Here is a 17,533-nt window from a genome sequence, read left to right as displayed (position 1 = left end):
GATGTAGACATGTAGCTAATTCCTCTTTAAAACCATCAGTGCTTGTGGCAATCACAATACAGTTAAGAATGGCTACTTACTAAGGATGGTGACGCACAGCCTGTGTGGATTCTTGGGTTTTCTTGCAAATTTTTAAACACTAATACTTTGTGGTGTCATGCTTAGGAGCAGGTGGACTCCAATCTGGAGAACTGGGTTTTACTCCCCACTCCTCTCTATGAGCTGTGGAGTCTTAGCTGGTGAACTGGATTTATTTCCCTGTTCCTACACATGAAGCCTGTTGAGTGACATTGGGCTAGTCCAGGGGTAGGGAACCTGCGGCTCTCCAGATGTTCAGGAACTACAATTCCCATCAGCCCCTACCAGCATGGCCAATTGGCCATGCTGACAGAGGCTGATGGGAATTGTAGTTCCTGAACATCTGGAGAGCCGCAGGTTCCTTACCCCTGGGCTAGTCTCAGTTCTCTCTGAATTCTCTCCGCCCCACATACTTGCGCTATGGGAAGAGGAAGGACAGAGTTTGCAAGCTGATTTGAGATTCCTTTTTGACAGGAGAGAAAGCGGGATATAAATCAAAACACCGGGCCCTGCATTAAGACAACTGCGTGGAGACTTCACACGCGGCTGGAATATTAGAAACTCCAAGCAGGTGTGATGGAGTGATTGTTCTTTTTTCCGGACCAGGGAGTGTAACTTTGCCAGCGTCACCTGCCCTGTGCCTGTCACAGTTGGGAAACGGAGCAACGTGGGGAGGAGCAGTGTACTCCTTAGCAAATGATCCCTCTCTGAGCTCAGTGAGTGTGGTGGTTTTAGAAGGGTGCAGGAGAGAGTCAGCATGGGGTAGTGGTTAAAGTGTTGTTAGGATAGAATCCCAGTGTTTTCCTTAGATTAGGAATTAGCAATTCACCCTATCAGTTTCTGTCAGCATGGCCAATTGGCCATGCTGGTAGGGGCTGATGGGAATTGTAGTTCCTGAACATCTGGAGAGCCGCAGGTTCCCTACCCCTGGGCTAGGAGCTAGGAAACCCAGGTCCAAAATCCCAGCTCTGCCGTGAAAATTTGCTGGGTGACCTTGATCCAGTCAGAGACTCGAAGCCCTTATAAATGTTTAGTATCAAATAGAAGACAAATGTCTAAATAATTAATTTATGTGTATTATTTTAGCGTATATTAAATAGGATTTAAAACGTTTATATAAGCTAAAAGGAGCAGCAGTGGCGTAAGAGGTTAAGAGCTCGTGTATCTAATCTGGAGGAACCGGGTTTGATTCTCCGCTCTGCCGCCTGAGCTGTGGAGGCTTATCTGGGGAATTCAGATTAGCCTGTGCACTCCCACACATGCCAGCTGGGTGACCTTGGGCTAGTCACAGCTTCTCGGAGCCCTCTCAGCCCCACCTACCTCACAGGGTGTTTGTTGTGAGGGGGGAAGGGCAAGGAGATTGTCAGCCCCTTTGAGTCTCCTGCAGGAGAGAAAGGGGGGATATAATCCCAAACTCCTCCTCCTCCTCGCTGCCTTCGTCTTCTCGCCTCTTTCCTTCTGCCTTCTCTCGCCTTCGCCTCTCTCTTCTTCTTCTTCTTCTTCTTCTTCTTCTTCTTCTTCTAAAATTCAACTTAGTAGCACGCCTTTATAGACTACCGTATTATGGTGTATTGCTGATATGCAAAGTGTTGTTTTCTGGTCTTTGACTGTAATAAAGTCTATACTGTACTGTACTCCTAGCTCTGATCCTGGCTAGTGTTTTGATGGGAGATCTCTGAGGACTGTCAGAGTCTTGATGTGGGGGCAGCAGTGGCAAACCACCTCTGAATGTCTCTTGTCTGGAGACCCCACCAAGGGTTGTCTTAAGTCACTGTGACCTGATGGCAAAGAAAGAAAGAAAACAAACAAAGAAAAAAGCTCTACTTAGGATGGGGGCGTTGAGAGCCTTTTCTGTTTGTTTTCAAGCATCGTGGTCCAGCCCCTGGCTACAAATAGGTCATTCTCATTTTTTTCCTTCTCCCAAAAAAGATATCAGCTCCGATATCTCGGTAACCAAATATAAAAGAACAGTCAGCGTGACTTTGCTGGAGCGAGGCAGCCCTGTTCAGTTTACAGAATGGAACTGGAGACCGAAGATGCCTGGAAAATGGGAAGCCACGGCTGGGGGTGGGGGGTGGGGGGGGGGATGGATTTATTGGGGCATCCGCAATAGGGTGACCAACGCATTTCAGGACCCAATTAAACTGAACCCTTATAGCACGTTGTTGCTGGAATTATTTACATTTCAATGATGAAGCATGTCAATGATGAAGCATGTCAATTTACATTTCAATGATGGAGCAGCAGTGGCATAGTGGCTAAGAGCAGTGGCTAAGAGCAGGTGCACTCTGATCTGGAGGAACCGGGTTTGATTCCCAGCTCTGCTGCTTGAGTTGTGGGAGGCTTCTCTTGATGAATTCAGGATTAGCCTGTGCACTCCCACACACGCCAGCTGGGTGACCTTGGGCTAGTCACAGCTTCTCAGAGCTCTCTCAGCCCCACCCACCTCACAGGGTGTTTGTTGTGAGGGAGGAAGGGCAAGGAGATTGTAAGCCCCTTTGAGTCTCCTGCAGGAGAGAAAGGGGGGATCTAAACCCAAACTCTTCTTCTTCTTCTTCTTCTTCTTCTTCTTCTTCCTCCTCCTCCTCCTCCTCCTCCTCCTCTTCTTCTTCTTCTTCTTCTTCTTCTTCTTCTTCTTCTTCTTCTTCTTCTTCTTCTTCTTCTTCATGTCCTTGAAAATATGTGTCTACTTGCTGTATTCATTGGGATTATGTAGTCCTGTAGGTTGTCTTGCATTGAAAATATTTTACAGTTCATATTTGGAATGTGTAAACCTGGTTTTCAAAAGCATTTTGTACTTTTCAAGAAGGAGTTGTAGAGGTCTCCCAGTTTTTACCTCAGAATACCCAGTGTGGGGGAAGGGGGGGAAAGGGAAAAAACGGCCTGTTCCCCAAATTTTCCCGTCTTCCTTATGGGCTTTGACATTTCCAACCAGGCAAGTGATTTTTACCTTGTTTCTTCAAAAGAATTATTACAAGCTTCACGTTTTTTTCCCTGCGGAACTGTTTGTTTTACTGTGTATTTCTGCCCCTGGTGAGACAGAAATCCTACTGGCTTCTGGTAAAGCCCTCCCTCTCTGTACACATCACCTTTGCCTTGTCTAAACACAACACCACTTCTTTGACAACTGGCTCGAAACACCTGGTTCAGTGCTGGAAAAGTGGGCTGTGGCGGTTTAGTTCAGGGGTCTTCAAACGATGGCCCTCCAGATGTTCAGAGACTACGATTCCCACGAGCCCTTTCACTTGGCCATGCTGGCAGGGCTGATGGGAATTGTAGTCCATGAACATCTGAAGGACCATAGTTTGAAGACCCCTGGTTTAGTTCATGAAATCTCAGGTTGGGGAACATCTGTATACGGAGGGTGTTGAATGCCAAAGTTCTTTAGAATCACACCCAGCATTTTCACGCAGACAGGATGTGTGAGTGACCACGTAACACACCACAATGTGTCCTGCCAGGTCAAGCTGAAATCAGTAGTTGCAACTGAATTTTTCTGGATCAGGGGTCTGCAACCTGCGGCTCTCCAGATGTTCATGGAGGAAGTACAATTCCCATCAGCCCCTGCCAAAGCATAGCCACTGGATCTGTTGGCAGGCCGAGTGGGATCTGTAGTCCATGAACATCTGGAGAGCCGCAGGTTGCAGACCCCTGTTCTGGATCATTCAGGGGCCCTCATGACTCCCAGCAGAGGACGTGTGGTTAACACATCAAGGCGTTATAATGCACCAAAGGCCCAGCAGTATGAAAGGGGTTGACGTCCAGGTGCTGATCTATACCAAGTATTCAAAAGGGCTGTCAGGATGCTTCCAGGGACACCACCAGATGTTCAGATCATAGAATCATAGAGTTGGAAGAGACCCCCAAGTCCCACCCCCTGCGATGCTGGAAAGATCAGTAGCTTCCCACGGGGAAGGTAAGAAGCAGGACCCCAGAAAATGGTCTATCCTTCTGAGCAACCTCTTTTTTTTTTAAAAAAAGAGAGAGAAATCTGATCCCCTTAAAAGGACCTTTGATTTTGTCTTCCTGCACTGAGATGCACGTGACTCCAGTCAGTGGCAGTAACATCCTGAGTTCAGCCATGCTGGCCTTTTAACCTGTCAGAAGGTGCTGAATCCCATAGGGATGTAAGCTAAAGTTATCCAAGCAGTTGCGAGATATGTGGCTTCTAGCTCAGGGGTCCCCAGCCTTTTTGAGCCCGTGGGCATCTTTGGGATTTTGTCACGGGATTTTGGCCTGCCACAGAAAACGCAGAGCCAGCGGCAGAATCTCAGGGGGGTTGAAGTTATGCATAATACTAGAACCAGGGGGCATTCATTGAAAATGCTGGGGGGAAGAATTAGGACTAATAAAAGGAAACACTTCTTCATGCAACGTGTGATTGGTGTTTGGAATATGCTGCCACAGGAGGTGGTGATGGCCACTAACCTGGATAGCTTTAAAAAGGGCTTGGACAGATTTATGGAGGAGAAGTTGATCTCTGGCTACCAATCTTGATCCTCCTTGATCTGAGATTGCAAATGCCTTAACAGACCAGGTGATCGGGAGCAACAGCCGCAGAAGGCCATTGCTTTCACATCCTGCACGTGAGCTCCCAAAGGCACCTGGTGGGCCACTGCAAGTAGCAGAGAGCTGGACTAGATGGACTCTGGTCTGATCCAGCAGGCTAGTTCTTATGTTCTTAACTCTAGTAGTAAGCCTTCAGCATTTCAGGCAGTAGTCTGCTTAACAGGATGCCTTTTAAAATGGACATTCTGTTTAGAAATATTTATTTCTATTTTCTGCAGTTTTCCTGCCCCGCCCCCACCAGGCAGACTCAGGGCGGCGAACAATAACCATTTTCTTGCATGCACAAACCTTTCCTTGTGTTGCGTGGCAGTGGCTGCTGAAGCAACAGTTTTAATAATCTGCACAGCCACCAGGAAAGGTGGGTGGCATGGCAGTCGTGGGCATGGAGCTGAGGACCCCTCCTCTAGCCCTTCCGATCCAGATTGTACCATAATTTGTGTATAGGTCAGGTTATAACCTAGGGTAAAAATCATACAATCCAATAACAAGCAGTAAAAACCAGTATCTAATCTGGAGGAACCGGGTTTGATTCCCTCTTCTGCCGCCTGAGCTGTGGAGGCTTATCTGGGGAATTCAGACTAGCCTGTACACTCCCACACACGCCAGCTGGGTGACCTTGGGCTAGTCACAGTTCTTCGGAGCTCTCTCAGCCCCACCTACTTCACAGGGTGTTTGTTGTGAGGGGGGAAGGGCAAGGAGATTGTCAGTCCCTTTGAGTTTCCTACAGGAGAGAAAGGGGGGATATAAATCCAAAAACTCTTCATTACGAGCCATAGCATGTACCCTGTTTCCCCGAATATAAGACATCCCCGGAAACTAAGACATAGTAGAGGTTTTGCTGAAGTGTGAAATATAAGGCATCCCCCAAAAGTAAGACATAGCAAAGTTTTTGTTTGGAAGCATGCCTGATGAACAGAACACAGAAAAATAAGACATCCCCTGAAAATAAGACATAGTGCATCTTTGGGAGCAAAAATTAATATTAGACACTGTCTTATATTTGGGGAAACATGGTATATGTGTTTTGGTAGTGTTTGTTGAGCATGGCAGCATGCTGCTTTTTGAGATAACTGTTTGAGCATTCAGTCCTATGGTGGTGTCCCTTCCCAGATGCCCCGCTTTTACCCCCTTGGCGTTCCTTTAGGCACCTTCTAATTCTCTCACATGTTTCAGTTATAATTATAATTAACTTCCCTTTTTTTCCCTTTTTGCCAAGCGCTTCTACCGTTCTGCCCTTGGGCTGTAAAGGGTTAATTGTATTTATGTTTGTCGTTTGTAAATTTTCTGGAAGGCTGTCGAAAGTGGGATGGCGAGGTGTTTGTTTTGAAACAAAACGGTTCTCCGTCTTTGCGTTCACTGGGGAGTTGGGACTTGTCGTGCCTTTGAAGAAGCGCAGTACGTGAGCCTGCTTTCCAGTGACGTCATCGGCCGTATGCATTGGTGCCTGTGGCCGTCAGTGCCTGGCGCTGCCAGGGTGTGATATCTGCTCGGGCGCACGAAGAAAAATCATTCTCCATTTGGCAAGTATCCATCTGGATATAACCTTTGGAGTCATGCCGTTTAATAGGGGGATCAGCAGATGAATGGAGGGGCAGTCAGTCAGTGGCTACTAGCCAGCTTGGATAGAGGCCCCCTCCCACGGTAAGAGGTAAAAGACTCCAGTGGAGCAGCAGTGGCGTAGGAGGTTAAGAGCTCGTGTATCTAATCTGGAGGAACCGAGTTTGATTCCCAGCTCTGCCGCCTGAGCTGTGGGGGCTTATCTGGGGAATTCAGATTAGCCTGTGCATTCCCACACACGCCAGCTGGGTGATCTTGGGCTAGTCACAGTTCTTTGGAACTCTCTCAGCCCCACCTACCTCTCACAGGGTGTTTGTTGTGAGGGGGGAAGGGCAAGGAGATTGTCAGCCCCTTTGAGTCTCCTGCAGGAGAGAAAGGGGGGATATAAGTCCAAACTCCTCCTCCTCCTCCTCCTCCTTCTTCTTCTTCATCTGAGCAATAACACTGTAAACTTTCTGGTTCCCACACGGTTCTTTCTGTGTACCCCGTGCTCTTTACCTGGCACCAAGTCTTCCACATATCTTACTCACTGTCCAGATGCTTGCCCTGCCCTGCCCTTGTGCCGCCCCATGCAAAGCTATATCCTCAGGCTGAATTCCTCAGCCAAAGATTAGCCAACGCTTTGCCACTTGGGGACCTTTTCTGCACGCGCTGTTTGCAACATATCCTGCCACCAAATGCAACGTTGGTTTCTTTGAATTCCACATGTTTTTTTATCCCTCTGTTTGGTTCCAAAAACATTTTCCCTTCGTTTTTCCTCCATTGTTTCCTCAAGTGCTTTAGCCACAGTTTTTTGGTCCATTTCCAAGCCAGTTTTCGTTGAGCGTGTTGAAACAGTCTGTATTTCTCCACCCCACCAAACACCTGGCCCCCAACCTCCCCTTCAGCCATTTTCTCCTCCCTCTCATTATCATTTTTGAAAGGCTTTTGTAAAAAAAAAAATCATATTGCATCAGTGAGGTAACATTAGAGCTCATGCACAGGCCTGGTCCGTTGGGTCAGCTTTGTCAATTTTTAGAATTGGCCAATTGGCCATGCTGGCAGGGGCTGATGGGAATTGTAGTCCATAACATCTGGAGTGCCAAAGGTTCGCCACCACGGACATGGGGTTTTCAAGGCAAGAGACAGTCAGAGGTGGCTTGCCCTTGTGTTGTGCCCCTGGACTGTTCAATAACAAGACTCTGTGTTCAGTTGATTTCTTTATTATGAAACAGCATCAGGAATGAGGATTTAGACTTCTATTGCCAGAACTAAGCATAGTCGAATTTGCAGCCACCATTATACCCCACATGATACGTCACGTCATCCCACCCTTGCCTACCAGTCCGCAAGGCGGGGAGGATGGCACCCTTCCAGTCCTACGGTCCAGAAAAGAAACCTGCCCCGCCCCCTGGGTCAAAAGGAGGAGGAGGAGGAGGAGTTTGGATTTATATCCCCCCTTTCTCTCTTGTAGGAGACTCAAAGGGGCTTACAATCTCCTTGCCCTTCCCCCCTCACATCAAACACCCTGTGAGGTAGGTGGGGCTGAGAGAGCTCCGAGAAGCTGTGACTAGCCCAAGGTCACCCAGCTTGCGTGTGTGGGAGTGCACAGGCGAATCTGAATCCCCCAGATACGCCTCCACAGCTCAGGCGGCAGAGCTGGGAATCAAACCCGGTTCCTCCAGATTAGATACACGAGCTCTTAACCTCCTACACCACTGCTGCTCCTCCATTCCACAGTGCTGACAGACCTACAACGCCAGGCATCTAATGAGCTGATAAGGCCTGAGAAGCAAGGCGGAAAAACATAAGCACAGCTGGGAGGGGGAATGAGAAGAGAACGGTTCCCACGTTCCAGGCAGGAGACAGGAGGCATGGCAGGATCTAACATGGACTGATCATGACACATTTCTGCCTTCCGCATTACAACCCTGGTATTCCTTGGTGGCCGCTCATCCAAGTTCCAACCCTGCTTGGGTTCTGACATCTGATGAGAGTTCACTGGAATGTGGGTTTTCTGCTAAGATGCCCCCATTCCTCTTTTCTTAAATGTTTTAAAAGGCATGCCTTTGTAACGGTTCCAGCGTTTCCTAGGAATCTCACTGTGATCTCCTCACTTAATTACAGTAAATTTTAGGGAGTTGCATCCCTTCTGATCTTATCGGCAATGATTGCAGTTGGGACATGAGCCCAACAGAACAAGTGAACATCGCAGTTAGGTTCTGATGATAAATCTACTGTCTGTCCCTGTGGGTCTTGCATGTGCTATGTAGAGACAGCGTTCGTTTCCCTTCCTGGTTCTCTTTTCTTGTGCTACTTACTGCCCAATGTTTGTGAATCAGCTGCGATTAGTTCTTTGAAATACTGTGCTGAGTTATCTAGACTTTATTGCTGTGGAACTTGATTGTCACCTTGATGAATATTGTTGCTAAACAGGGAAGCAGGAAGGACAGGAATACCAGGAAGTGTGCAAATGATAACCGTCCCTGTAGCTTTGGTTTGCACGCTCCGTTTAACTCGCTCCCAGGTCCTTCCTTTGGACAAGAAGACAGCGCTAGAAGAGGGTAACAGCACATTTGCCTCCATTGGACTGTCAGTGGATTCACTTTGCCCTTTGTCCTATTCAGAAGCTTATAGGAAATTAAAAGGTCAACTATTGGATAGAGAGTTCTCAACCCTAATCACCGCAGCCAAGAAAACTTGGCTGTATTTTTCTCTCCCATTTGAACGGGGCCACTTGGCACACTACCTGTATTGCTTAATAAACCCCGTTCAAAGGAGAGCCATAATGCTCGCCAGGTTTAATGTTATGCCTTCTGCCTTGTTACATGGCAGATTTAATAAGCAAGAAAAGGCTAAAAGATTGTGCCCATGTAACGATGGCTCAGTCGAATCTCTGGCCCACCAATTACTTCACTGTCTCAGATTCAAGGAAATCAGATCCAAGTATGTGAATCTCACTCCTTTACATTTACCCCATCTCCCCAATTTAATTAGATTACACTACTTGTTGGACAACCCTGATCCTTCTCTCTGTATGATAGTGGCAGACTTTCTCCTGGAAATTACTAAATGCCAGTAGATTTCCTTCGACCTAACATTTATGTCCTGTATTGTATATGCTTTTTTAATCTGCTTTTATTATTGTTGTACTGCTGTCTATGCCAATAAAGGCTTGCTAAAAAAATAATAATAACAGCACATGAGTACCCCAAACCCCTTTGGGGTTTGGCCATCTGCAAATCACAGTTTGAAACTTTGCCCTGGTCCGGACCAGTAACCGACTGCGTATAATCACAGCCAGACGCTGACCAGGCCTAGAAGCTCCTGGAGCTGTAATCCGGAGAGAGCTCCTTGCTTGCAAATTTAATCTAAATCAGTACATTATTTGGAAAAGTTTACAGCTCCTTCTATCTGAGAGGCTGCAGGGGGGATACTTTTAAGTCGCTCAGGTATTTATGTTTTTGCTTTTAAGGAGCTCACGTTGAGTAGATGGCGCAGTCTTGGGAACGGCACGGTTTTAAAAATATCACTGCATTTAATATTTCCATGTTGCTTTCTAAACTAATGTACTGAACTGAACTGAACCCTTCCATGGCATTCAACTAATGCACAACACAGTAATTGTTAGCGCTCATGATCCTGCATTCTTTTTGTCTCCTTATTTTGTTTCCATTTCTGAGTTTCCTCCCCACCCCGAGGATGCGGGATGGGAACTTTTCTGACTCATAGGGCTGTTACTCTGCAGATCCCTCATGTTGAATGTGCTAAATGTGGGTTACGAAGCATGGACAAACCCCAGTGCCTGCATGTGGTTTATGCTCACAGATGCTCCCAAGCATTCTCTTGCTAGCGTCATTTGAATTTTGCTATCCGTATGCGAAGGCAGGTCATGGCAAACCACCCTGGCATACCTCTTGCCTTGAAAACCCTCTGAGGGTCAGTCAGTTGTGACTTGGCAGCACTTTCCACTGCCAAGGTAGCAAGGACGCAGGTAAGGGTTGTTTTTTTCTCGGGTTCAACCCCCTCCATTGCATGTCCAAAGCTCCACCCCGTTTGTGTGTTCTTTGTATTTTTAGTGTTTTTTTTGTTTTTGGCCTGCAGGGGACGCATTTTTAGGCTAGCAACACCAACATTTCAGGGATTTGTTGGGAGACTCTCCTGATGATACAACCCAGGTTTGGTAAAGTTTAGTCCAGGGGGTCCAAAGCTATAGACTCCCAAAGGAGGTGCCCCCATCCCCTATTGTTTCCAATGGGAGCTACAGAAGATGGGGCTACACTTTTGAGGGTCCATAACTTTGGACCCCCTGAACCAAACATCACCAAACCTGGGTGGTATCATTAGGAGTGTCTCCTAAAGATACCCTGAAACTTGTTAGTTTCTGCAACTTGTTAGACATGCCAGGGAAGATGCAGGGAAACTGCTTGGCATGTAAGGAAGACTGCCTGGTAGAGAGAGATTCCAGGCGTCGCCCATGCCAAGGAGACGCCGATATCAGCCGTCTGGAAGGCCCGGCGCAGTTATCTCTGCCGTGGTTGGACTTTTCTGGTCCTCCGGCATGTGGAACTCCCCACGGACTTTCTCCCAAGTACTGGCCTGACCTTTGATGTTTGCTTGGTCAGCACCGCCGCTGGTATCATCCTTCTGATCGCTGCCTTTCTTGAAACCACAGCTCTGTTAGCGCTGCAGAATTCTGGCTGAACTCTCTGGGCTCAGCCGCTTGTCTTACGGGAATCCTTATGGGGATTTTGAGAGTAATCTTTTGGTGAGTCCGTGCCTGGCTTTCTCCGATCCCTTTTGTCTAGGGGTCGTGAAACACAAGATTGGGGAAAGGTGTATGGAGTGGCATTGTTTTCCAGGAAAATGTTGGAATTTTGTTTGCAGTTTCAGTAGAAGGTAAAACATAGTTGTTTTGTGACGTCTGAGTCTGAAACGCATCTTCTAAGAGTTTGAGAATATGGGGTTCTTGTTCATATTGATTCTGTGTTTTAAACAGAGACACTTGACATCAAATGGGGCTGTGGTTCGGCAATGATAATGCGCTTCCCTGAATTGCGGCTTCTTGCCACCTTTGTACTTGGTAACCTGTGCTACAGGGGTGGGCAATTATTTTTTCCATGGGGCCGCATAAGAAACAGAAAAGATTGTGGAGGGCTGGGCCAAAAGGCAGGGGGGCCAGTCAGGGTCATCCAGCGGGCCGGATGTGGCCCGCGGGCTGTATAATGCCCAGGTCTGCTGTACTATGTAGATTGCTCCCAAGCACCAATTGGGCTGGGAACCCTTCCTGTCGGCTTGAGAATGAACAATTGTCACCTTCTTGCTTTGTAATGTTTTGATTTCATGTTCTTGGGGACGGAAGGAAGGGGTATTAAAAGGGGTGCTAGGGGTGCCTTTGGGACCTTAAAGGGGGTGCTAGAAGAGCCAGTGTTCAGAACTGGCTTCTTCTAGGACTATGCTGATGTCTAACAATAAAGACTTCTGATCATAATCACTGAGTCTGGTATTGGTCCAGATCCAGGCTTGACACAGAGAGCACAAATGTTTCTGAATGATTTAGTTCTTAGAAGTGGGAGTAAAAAGCACCTTCAATCACAGCTGACTTACAACAGTGCTGCACGGTTTTCTAGGCAAGAGAGGCTCAGAGGTGGTTTTTCTATCGCCTGCCTCTGTATTGTGACCGTAGACGTCTGTGGTGGTCTCCCATCCAAATACTAACCAGGGACAACCCTGCTTAACTTCTGATATCAGATAGTTTCTTATAAATGGTCTTTGTATGTGAGAGACTGACCAGTTATTCATTGAGTTGGGCTCAAGATTGTTATGTCCTTGAACAATTGGATAGATATGATTTCTAGAAACATTGAAGCCATTGTCGGAGGATGTCTTCCCTTTTGGGAAGAAACTCAGAAATTTGTTTAACTGTACCGCTGGAAGTTCAGCTGGTCCGTGGAATATTTTCACACCACTGATACCATATTAATTTTGGACAAAGCTAACATTAAAAATGTTAGAAGCAATGCTGTATTCAATTTACTCAAATGAAAGACTAGGATTTTTCAGATATAAGAACATAAGTCCATCTAGTCCAGCACTCTGCTACTCTCAGTGGCCCACCAGGTGCCTTTGGGAGCTCACGTGCAGGATGTGAAAGCAATGGCCTGCTGCTGCTCCTGAGCACCTGGTCTGCTAAGGCATTTGCAATCTCAAATCAAGGAGGATCAAGATTGGTAGCCACAGATCGACTTCTCCTCCATAAATCTGTCCAAGCCCTTTTTAAAGCTATCCAGGTTAGTGGCCATCACCACCTTCTGTGGCAGCATATTCCAAACACCAATCACACATTGCGTGAAGAAGTGTTTCCTTTTATTAGTCCTAATTCTTCCCCCCAGCATTTTCAATGAATGCCCCCTGGTTCTAGTATTGTGAGAAAGAGAGAAAAATGTCTCTCTGTCAATATTTTCTACCCCACGCATAATTTTATAGACTTCAATCATATCCCCCCTCAGACGTCTCCTCTCCAAACTAAAGAGTCCCAAACGCTGCAGCCTCTCCTCATAAGGAAGGTGCTCCAATCCCCCAATCATCCTCGTTGCCCTTCTTCACTTTTTCTATCTCTTCGATATCCTTTTTGAGATGTGGCGACCAGAACTGAACACAGTACTCCAAGTGCGGTCGCATCATGGCTTTATATAAGGGCATGACAATCTTTGCAGTTTTATTATCAACTCCTTTCCTAATTATTCCCAGCATAGAGTTTGCCTTTTTCACAGCTGCCATACACTGAGTTGACATTCCCATGGAACTATCAACTAAGACGCCCACATCCCTTTCCTGGTCTGCGACTGATAGCACTGACCCTTGTCACTGACCCTATGCCATCAGAAAAGGTGGAGTCGTATTAAGGAAGTAAACTTTAAAGCACTTTCCTAGTAGAATGTTGTTTTGATGACTAAATACTCGTTCAATGTTGACGACGATGCCTCAACCCTGTAAACCTTTGCTTTTTTAGCAGGTGAAGACCATGGAAGTCAGTGGCCAACTGTGCATCCGCCGCTGGTCAACAAGACACGTGGCCAAATGGCTGAAGGACGAAGGTTTTTACGAATATGTGGACACTTTGTGTGATAAACACAGGCTGGATGGGATGACGCTACTGACCCTGACTGAATATGACTTGCGGTCTCCCCCCCTAGAAATCAAAATCCTGGGTGACATCAAGAGACTCATGTTGTCGATACGCAAATTGCAGAAACACCACATGGACGTTCTGGAAGAACTGGGCTACAACAGTGAGCCCCCGCTGGGGTCTCTCTCGCCTGCCGTTTCCACTCTGCAGGGAACAAACTGGTTTTGTAATGGAGAAACGCAGCGGGACTGCGACGATGACTGCGAGCCCGTTGTCGACCTGAGCGCTGAGCAGTACCAGTACAGCAACGGGAAAAACAAGCACCCTCCCCGGAGTCTGAACCCGGAGTACTGGAAGACGGCTCTGAGCTGTATCTATGTCTTCATTGTGTTCGGCTTCACGTCGTTTGTCATGGTCATCGTTCATGAGCGTGTGCCGGACATGCAGACGTATCCACCACTGCCAGACATATTCCTAGACAGGTGAGTAGTGCATAAAAGAAGGTATCTGTTAAAGTGAGGGTAGTTTCAAAGGGTAGCCATGTTGGTCTGTAATATTAAGGACTCTGAGATCTCCATTCTGACACGTGTCTGACGAAGTGCACTTTGACTCATAGCCTGGAAAATGTTGTGGATCTCTAGGTTGCTGCTGGATTCTATTTATTAAAATGAAGAATCCCCCCGCTCGTAGTAAGGCCAAGGTATGTCTTGGTGGAGTTTCATGGAACATTCTCACTGTCTCTGTATGGGTGACGGTGCTTTGCACACGGGAAAAGCAGCCAAGGGTCGCATTTTGAGAGTGGTATTTCAGGGGCAATTGGGACTACAGCAGCAGGGGAAGGCCTGTGTCAATCACCGTGGTGGCAAACCTTTGGCACTCCAGATGTTATGGACTACAATTCCCACCAGCCCCTTCCAGTTGGCCATGCTGGCAGGGGCTGATGGGAATTGTAGTCCATAACATCTGGAGTGCCAAAGGTTCGCCACCACTGGTCTATCACAACCTTTGTTGGCATAAGAAAAGAAAAAGTAGTGGAGAAACTTATATACAATCAAGTCGCAGCTTGATGATAAACAGTAGTTACTTTGCAGCCACTTCAGAGAAAAGCTCATCCTCATTATCTAACCAGTAGACAATTTTTTTTGATTATCAGGTTAACCAGGTCTGTTACCCAATAGCACATTCGGCAGATTGGTTCTAACAGTTATTTAAGAAGGGCAGTATAACAACATATGGTGAACAGTTTCTGTATACTTCTTGGCACATTGCACGCGCTCTTTTGGCAAGAGGGATTTTTGACACCTCCCTGATAAATTTGCAGAAGGAAACGTATTACGTTTGGCAAGTGTTAAGGAAGAGTTAATTGGAATAGATATGTGGCCGCACAGAATATTTTAAGAAGAATTCCGAGACATAAAGGCGAACAAGATCTGGTGGCTTCACGAATAAGTTTCTGAAACTCTTGATCCAGTAGTTTTTGTTTCAGGACTCAGAAGATTTCTTGGGAGAAGGGAGGGGAAGGCAAGAAAATGATGCTCGCTGGGCAGAAGTCTTCCTGTCTGTGGAAATGTTCTAGTTGGTTTTAAGCAAAGCCAACATGAGAAGATTCTACCAGGAGAAGGAGTAGTAGTAGTAGTAGTAGTGTGGATTTATATTCCCCCTTTCTCTCCTGTAAGGAGACTCAAAGGGGCTTACAAACTCCTTTCCCTTCCTCCCTCACAACAATCATCCTGTGAGGTGGGTGGGGCTGAAAGAGCTCCAAGGAACTGTGACTAGCCCAAGGTCACCCAGCTGGCATGTGTTGGAGTGCACAGGCTAATCTGGTTCCCTAGATAAGCCTCCACAGCTCAAGTGGCAGAGCAGAGAATCAAACTCAGTTCTCCAGATTAGAGTGCACCTGCTCTCAACCACTTCACCACGCTGGCTCCTAAAAGTGGCGCAGGTGTTCTGAGGGATTCAGGCTAATGGCAAAGGGTAAATGCTCTGAGATAGTTTGGTAGCTGTTGGTGGGCTGGTACATGTAGCATAAATGTGTTCTGTATGTGCTGCTTTGTAATGAAGGGCAAAGGGGCCAGTTATCCAGCCAAGGCCCTGCAGAGACTCAAATCTCTACTCTCTGCAGAGTAGCAGGGAAGCTGACTGGCTTCACTTCCTGAAGCAATGTTCTTTTAATCTGCACAGCTGATCTGAACTTCAGCAGCCAATCAGAAGCCCTGCTGGGCAAGAGCCCTCTTCCCCGGTCCCCACCCGGCTGTCATGTCTAGGATTCATTCATTGGCAGACTCTGGGATTCATCACGCAGTGGTCTTTATTGAAGTGAACACCGGCTTTTGCAAAGCCAGTTCTAAAGCACCCCCCCAAATGCCTATAACTTTATTATCTCTGCTGCCCACTCCCTCCTGTCCCCCCAACTATATTCCCCCTTTCTCTCCTGCAGGAGACTCAAAGGGGCTGACAATCTCCTTGCCCTTCCCCCCTCACAACAAACACCCTGTGAGGTGGGTGGGGCTGAGAGAGCTCCGGAAAGCTGTGACTAGCCCAAGGTCACCCAGCTGGCATGTGTGGGAGTGCACAGGCTAATCTGAATTCCCCAGATAAGCCTCCACAGCTCAGGCGGCAGAGCGGGGAATCAAACCCGGTTCCTCCAGATCAGAGTTCACCTGATCTTAACCTCCTACGCCACTGCTGCTCCAAAAGTGGGAATAGTGAGAGGAAAGCGAAAGTCATGATATGAAGCCATCCGGTTATCCCTCCGTTTGCATAGAAGGCTGGAGATGCCCCTGTTATCTACTGTTGCAAGCAAAGGGGGCACAGAGGCATGAAGGAAGACTCAGAAACCCAAAGAGGCCTCAGACATTAAGCACACACTGACACCCGCCCGCCTTCTGAAAAAACCCTTGGTGGGCGCAACACTGGGGCACCCCTGGGCTAAACCATGTCCAGATATTTTAAAGAAATTTGTGCAGGGGCCAACCTTTGACTATCAGGTATACGAAGCAGCTGAGAAGATGAATTTCGGCAATAAATGACAGGTATTGTTTCAGAGTGGAATTTCTATAGGCAGAGTGCTGTGATGGAGTTGGGTATAAAATGCTCTTCCTCCAGCTGTCCGGGCCCTGCGGGACCTTGGTGAGTTCCACAGGGCCTGTAAGACGGAGCTATTCCACCGGGCTATTGGAGGGGCTGGCCGTGGTTTCACTGCCCCCCATTGAAGCTGCAATTGCAACTGAAGCTGCCTGAGTCCGTCTTTTTCCATCCGGGGGGGGGGGGGTGATTTTCTGATACCATCACAGGCCCTCCTGTTCCCTCCCTCTCTTTTTGGCCTGTAGAGCGGGTGCCGTTGTTAACTTTCATCTGAATTTTAATTAATGATTTGATTAACTGTGAAATTAGTTTTGCTGTTCAATTTTATTTGTTGTATATAATGGCTGCTTTAATTTTAATTGGATAATAGGTTAAGTTTTATGTGATTGCTGTTTGAATAACAGCCGTGCTGTGAGCCGCCTCGAGCCCTTCGGGGAGGAGGCGGCCTATAAGTCGAATGAATGAATGAATGAATGAATGAATGAATGAATGAATGAATGAATGAATGAATGAATGAATGAATGAATAAATAAATAAATAAATAAATAAATAAAATGCTCAAAAAGACTGTAGCCAGCAAGACAAGGTCAGAGGAAGAAAAGAGATCCCGCCTAAACATTAAGAAGAACTTCCTGACCGTCAGGGCTGTTCGACAGTGAGAGAAAGGGACGGGGGTATAAATCCAAACTCTTCTTCTCCTACTTCTAGGTCAGGGGTCTGCAACCTGCGGCTGTAAGGAACTTGCAAAGTCCAGGACAAAAGTAACATTTATGTTCTTTATTGATCTGGCAATCTAAGTCAATCACACGAAATGCAGGAACTGGCCTCCCAGTGTTCAAGCAGCCGCTTTTACGGGCTCCCCTCCCAGTTCCCGCCAAAGTTAGATAAACATACCTGTAGTTCCCATCCGAAACTACAGTGAGACAGTTTCACACAGACAGGCAAGAGAAACAGAAGATACAAAAGTATGAACCCACAGATACTGAAAACACTCCCCAATTCTGGGCTGTGCGCCAACCTTGGCAGAGAAACCTTCCAAGGTTAAACAGCAACCTTACAGCAGCTCTCCAGATGTCCATGGACTACAATTCCCATCATCCCCTGAGCTGATATACTGGAACTCACCCTAAAGCAGGG

The 17,533-nt window shown here is 47.1% G+C and overlaps 1 protein-coding gene across 1 annotated transcript in view; it reads left to right on the top strand.

Moving 5' to 3' along the window:
• Positions 1-17,533, top strand: part of SAMD8 (sterile alpha motif domain containing 8) — a 41,291-nt gene that overhangs the window by 6,193 nt on the left and 17,565 nt on the right. The window contains 1 exon segment of the mRNA XM_048503262.1: positions 13,196-13,794. Coding sequence (XP_048359219.1) covers positions 13,208-13,794 — 587 coding nt within the window. The 5' untranslated portion in view covers positions 13,196-13,207.

Source organism: Sphaerodactylus townsendi, linkage group LG07 (assembly GCF_021028975.2).
Source record: "Sphaerodactylus townsendi isolate TG3544 linkage group LG07, MPM_Stown_v2.3, whole genome shotgun sequence".
NCBI classification, from domain to species: Eukaryota; Metazoa; Chordata; class Lepidosauria; order Squamata; family Sphaerodactylidae; genus Sphaerodactylus; species Sphaerodactylus townsendi.
This window is presented reverse-complemented; position numbering and strand designations above follow the sequence as displayed.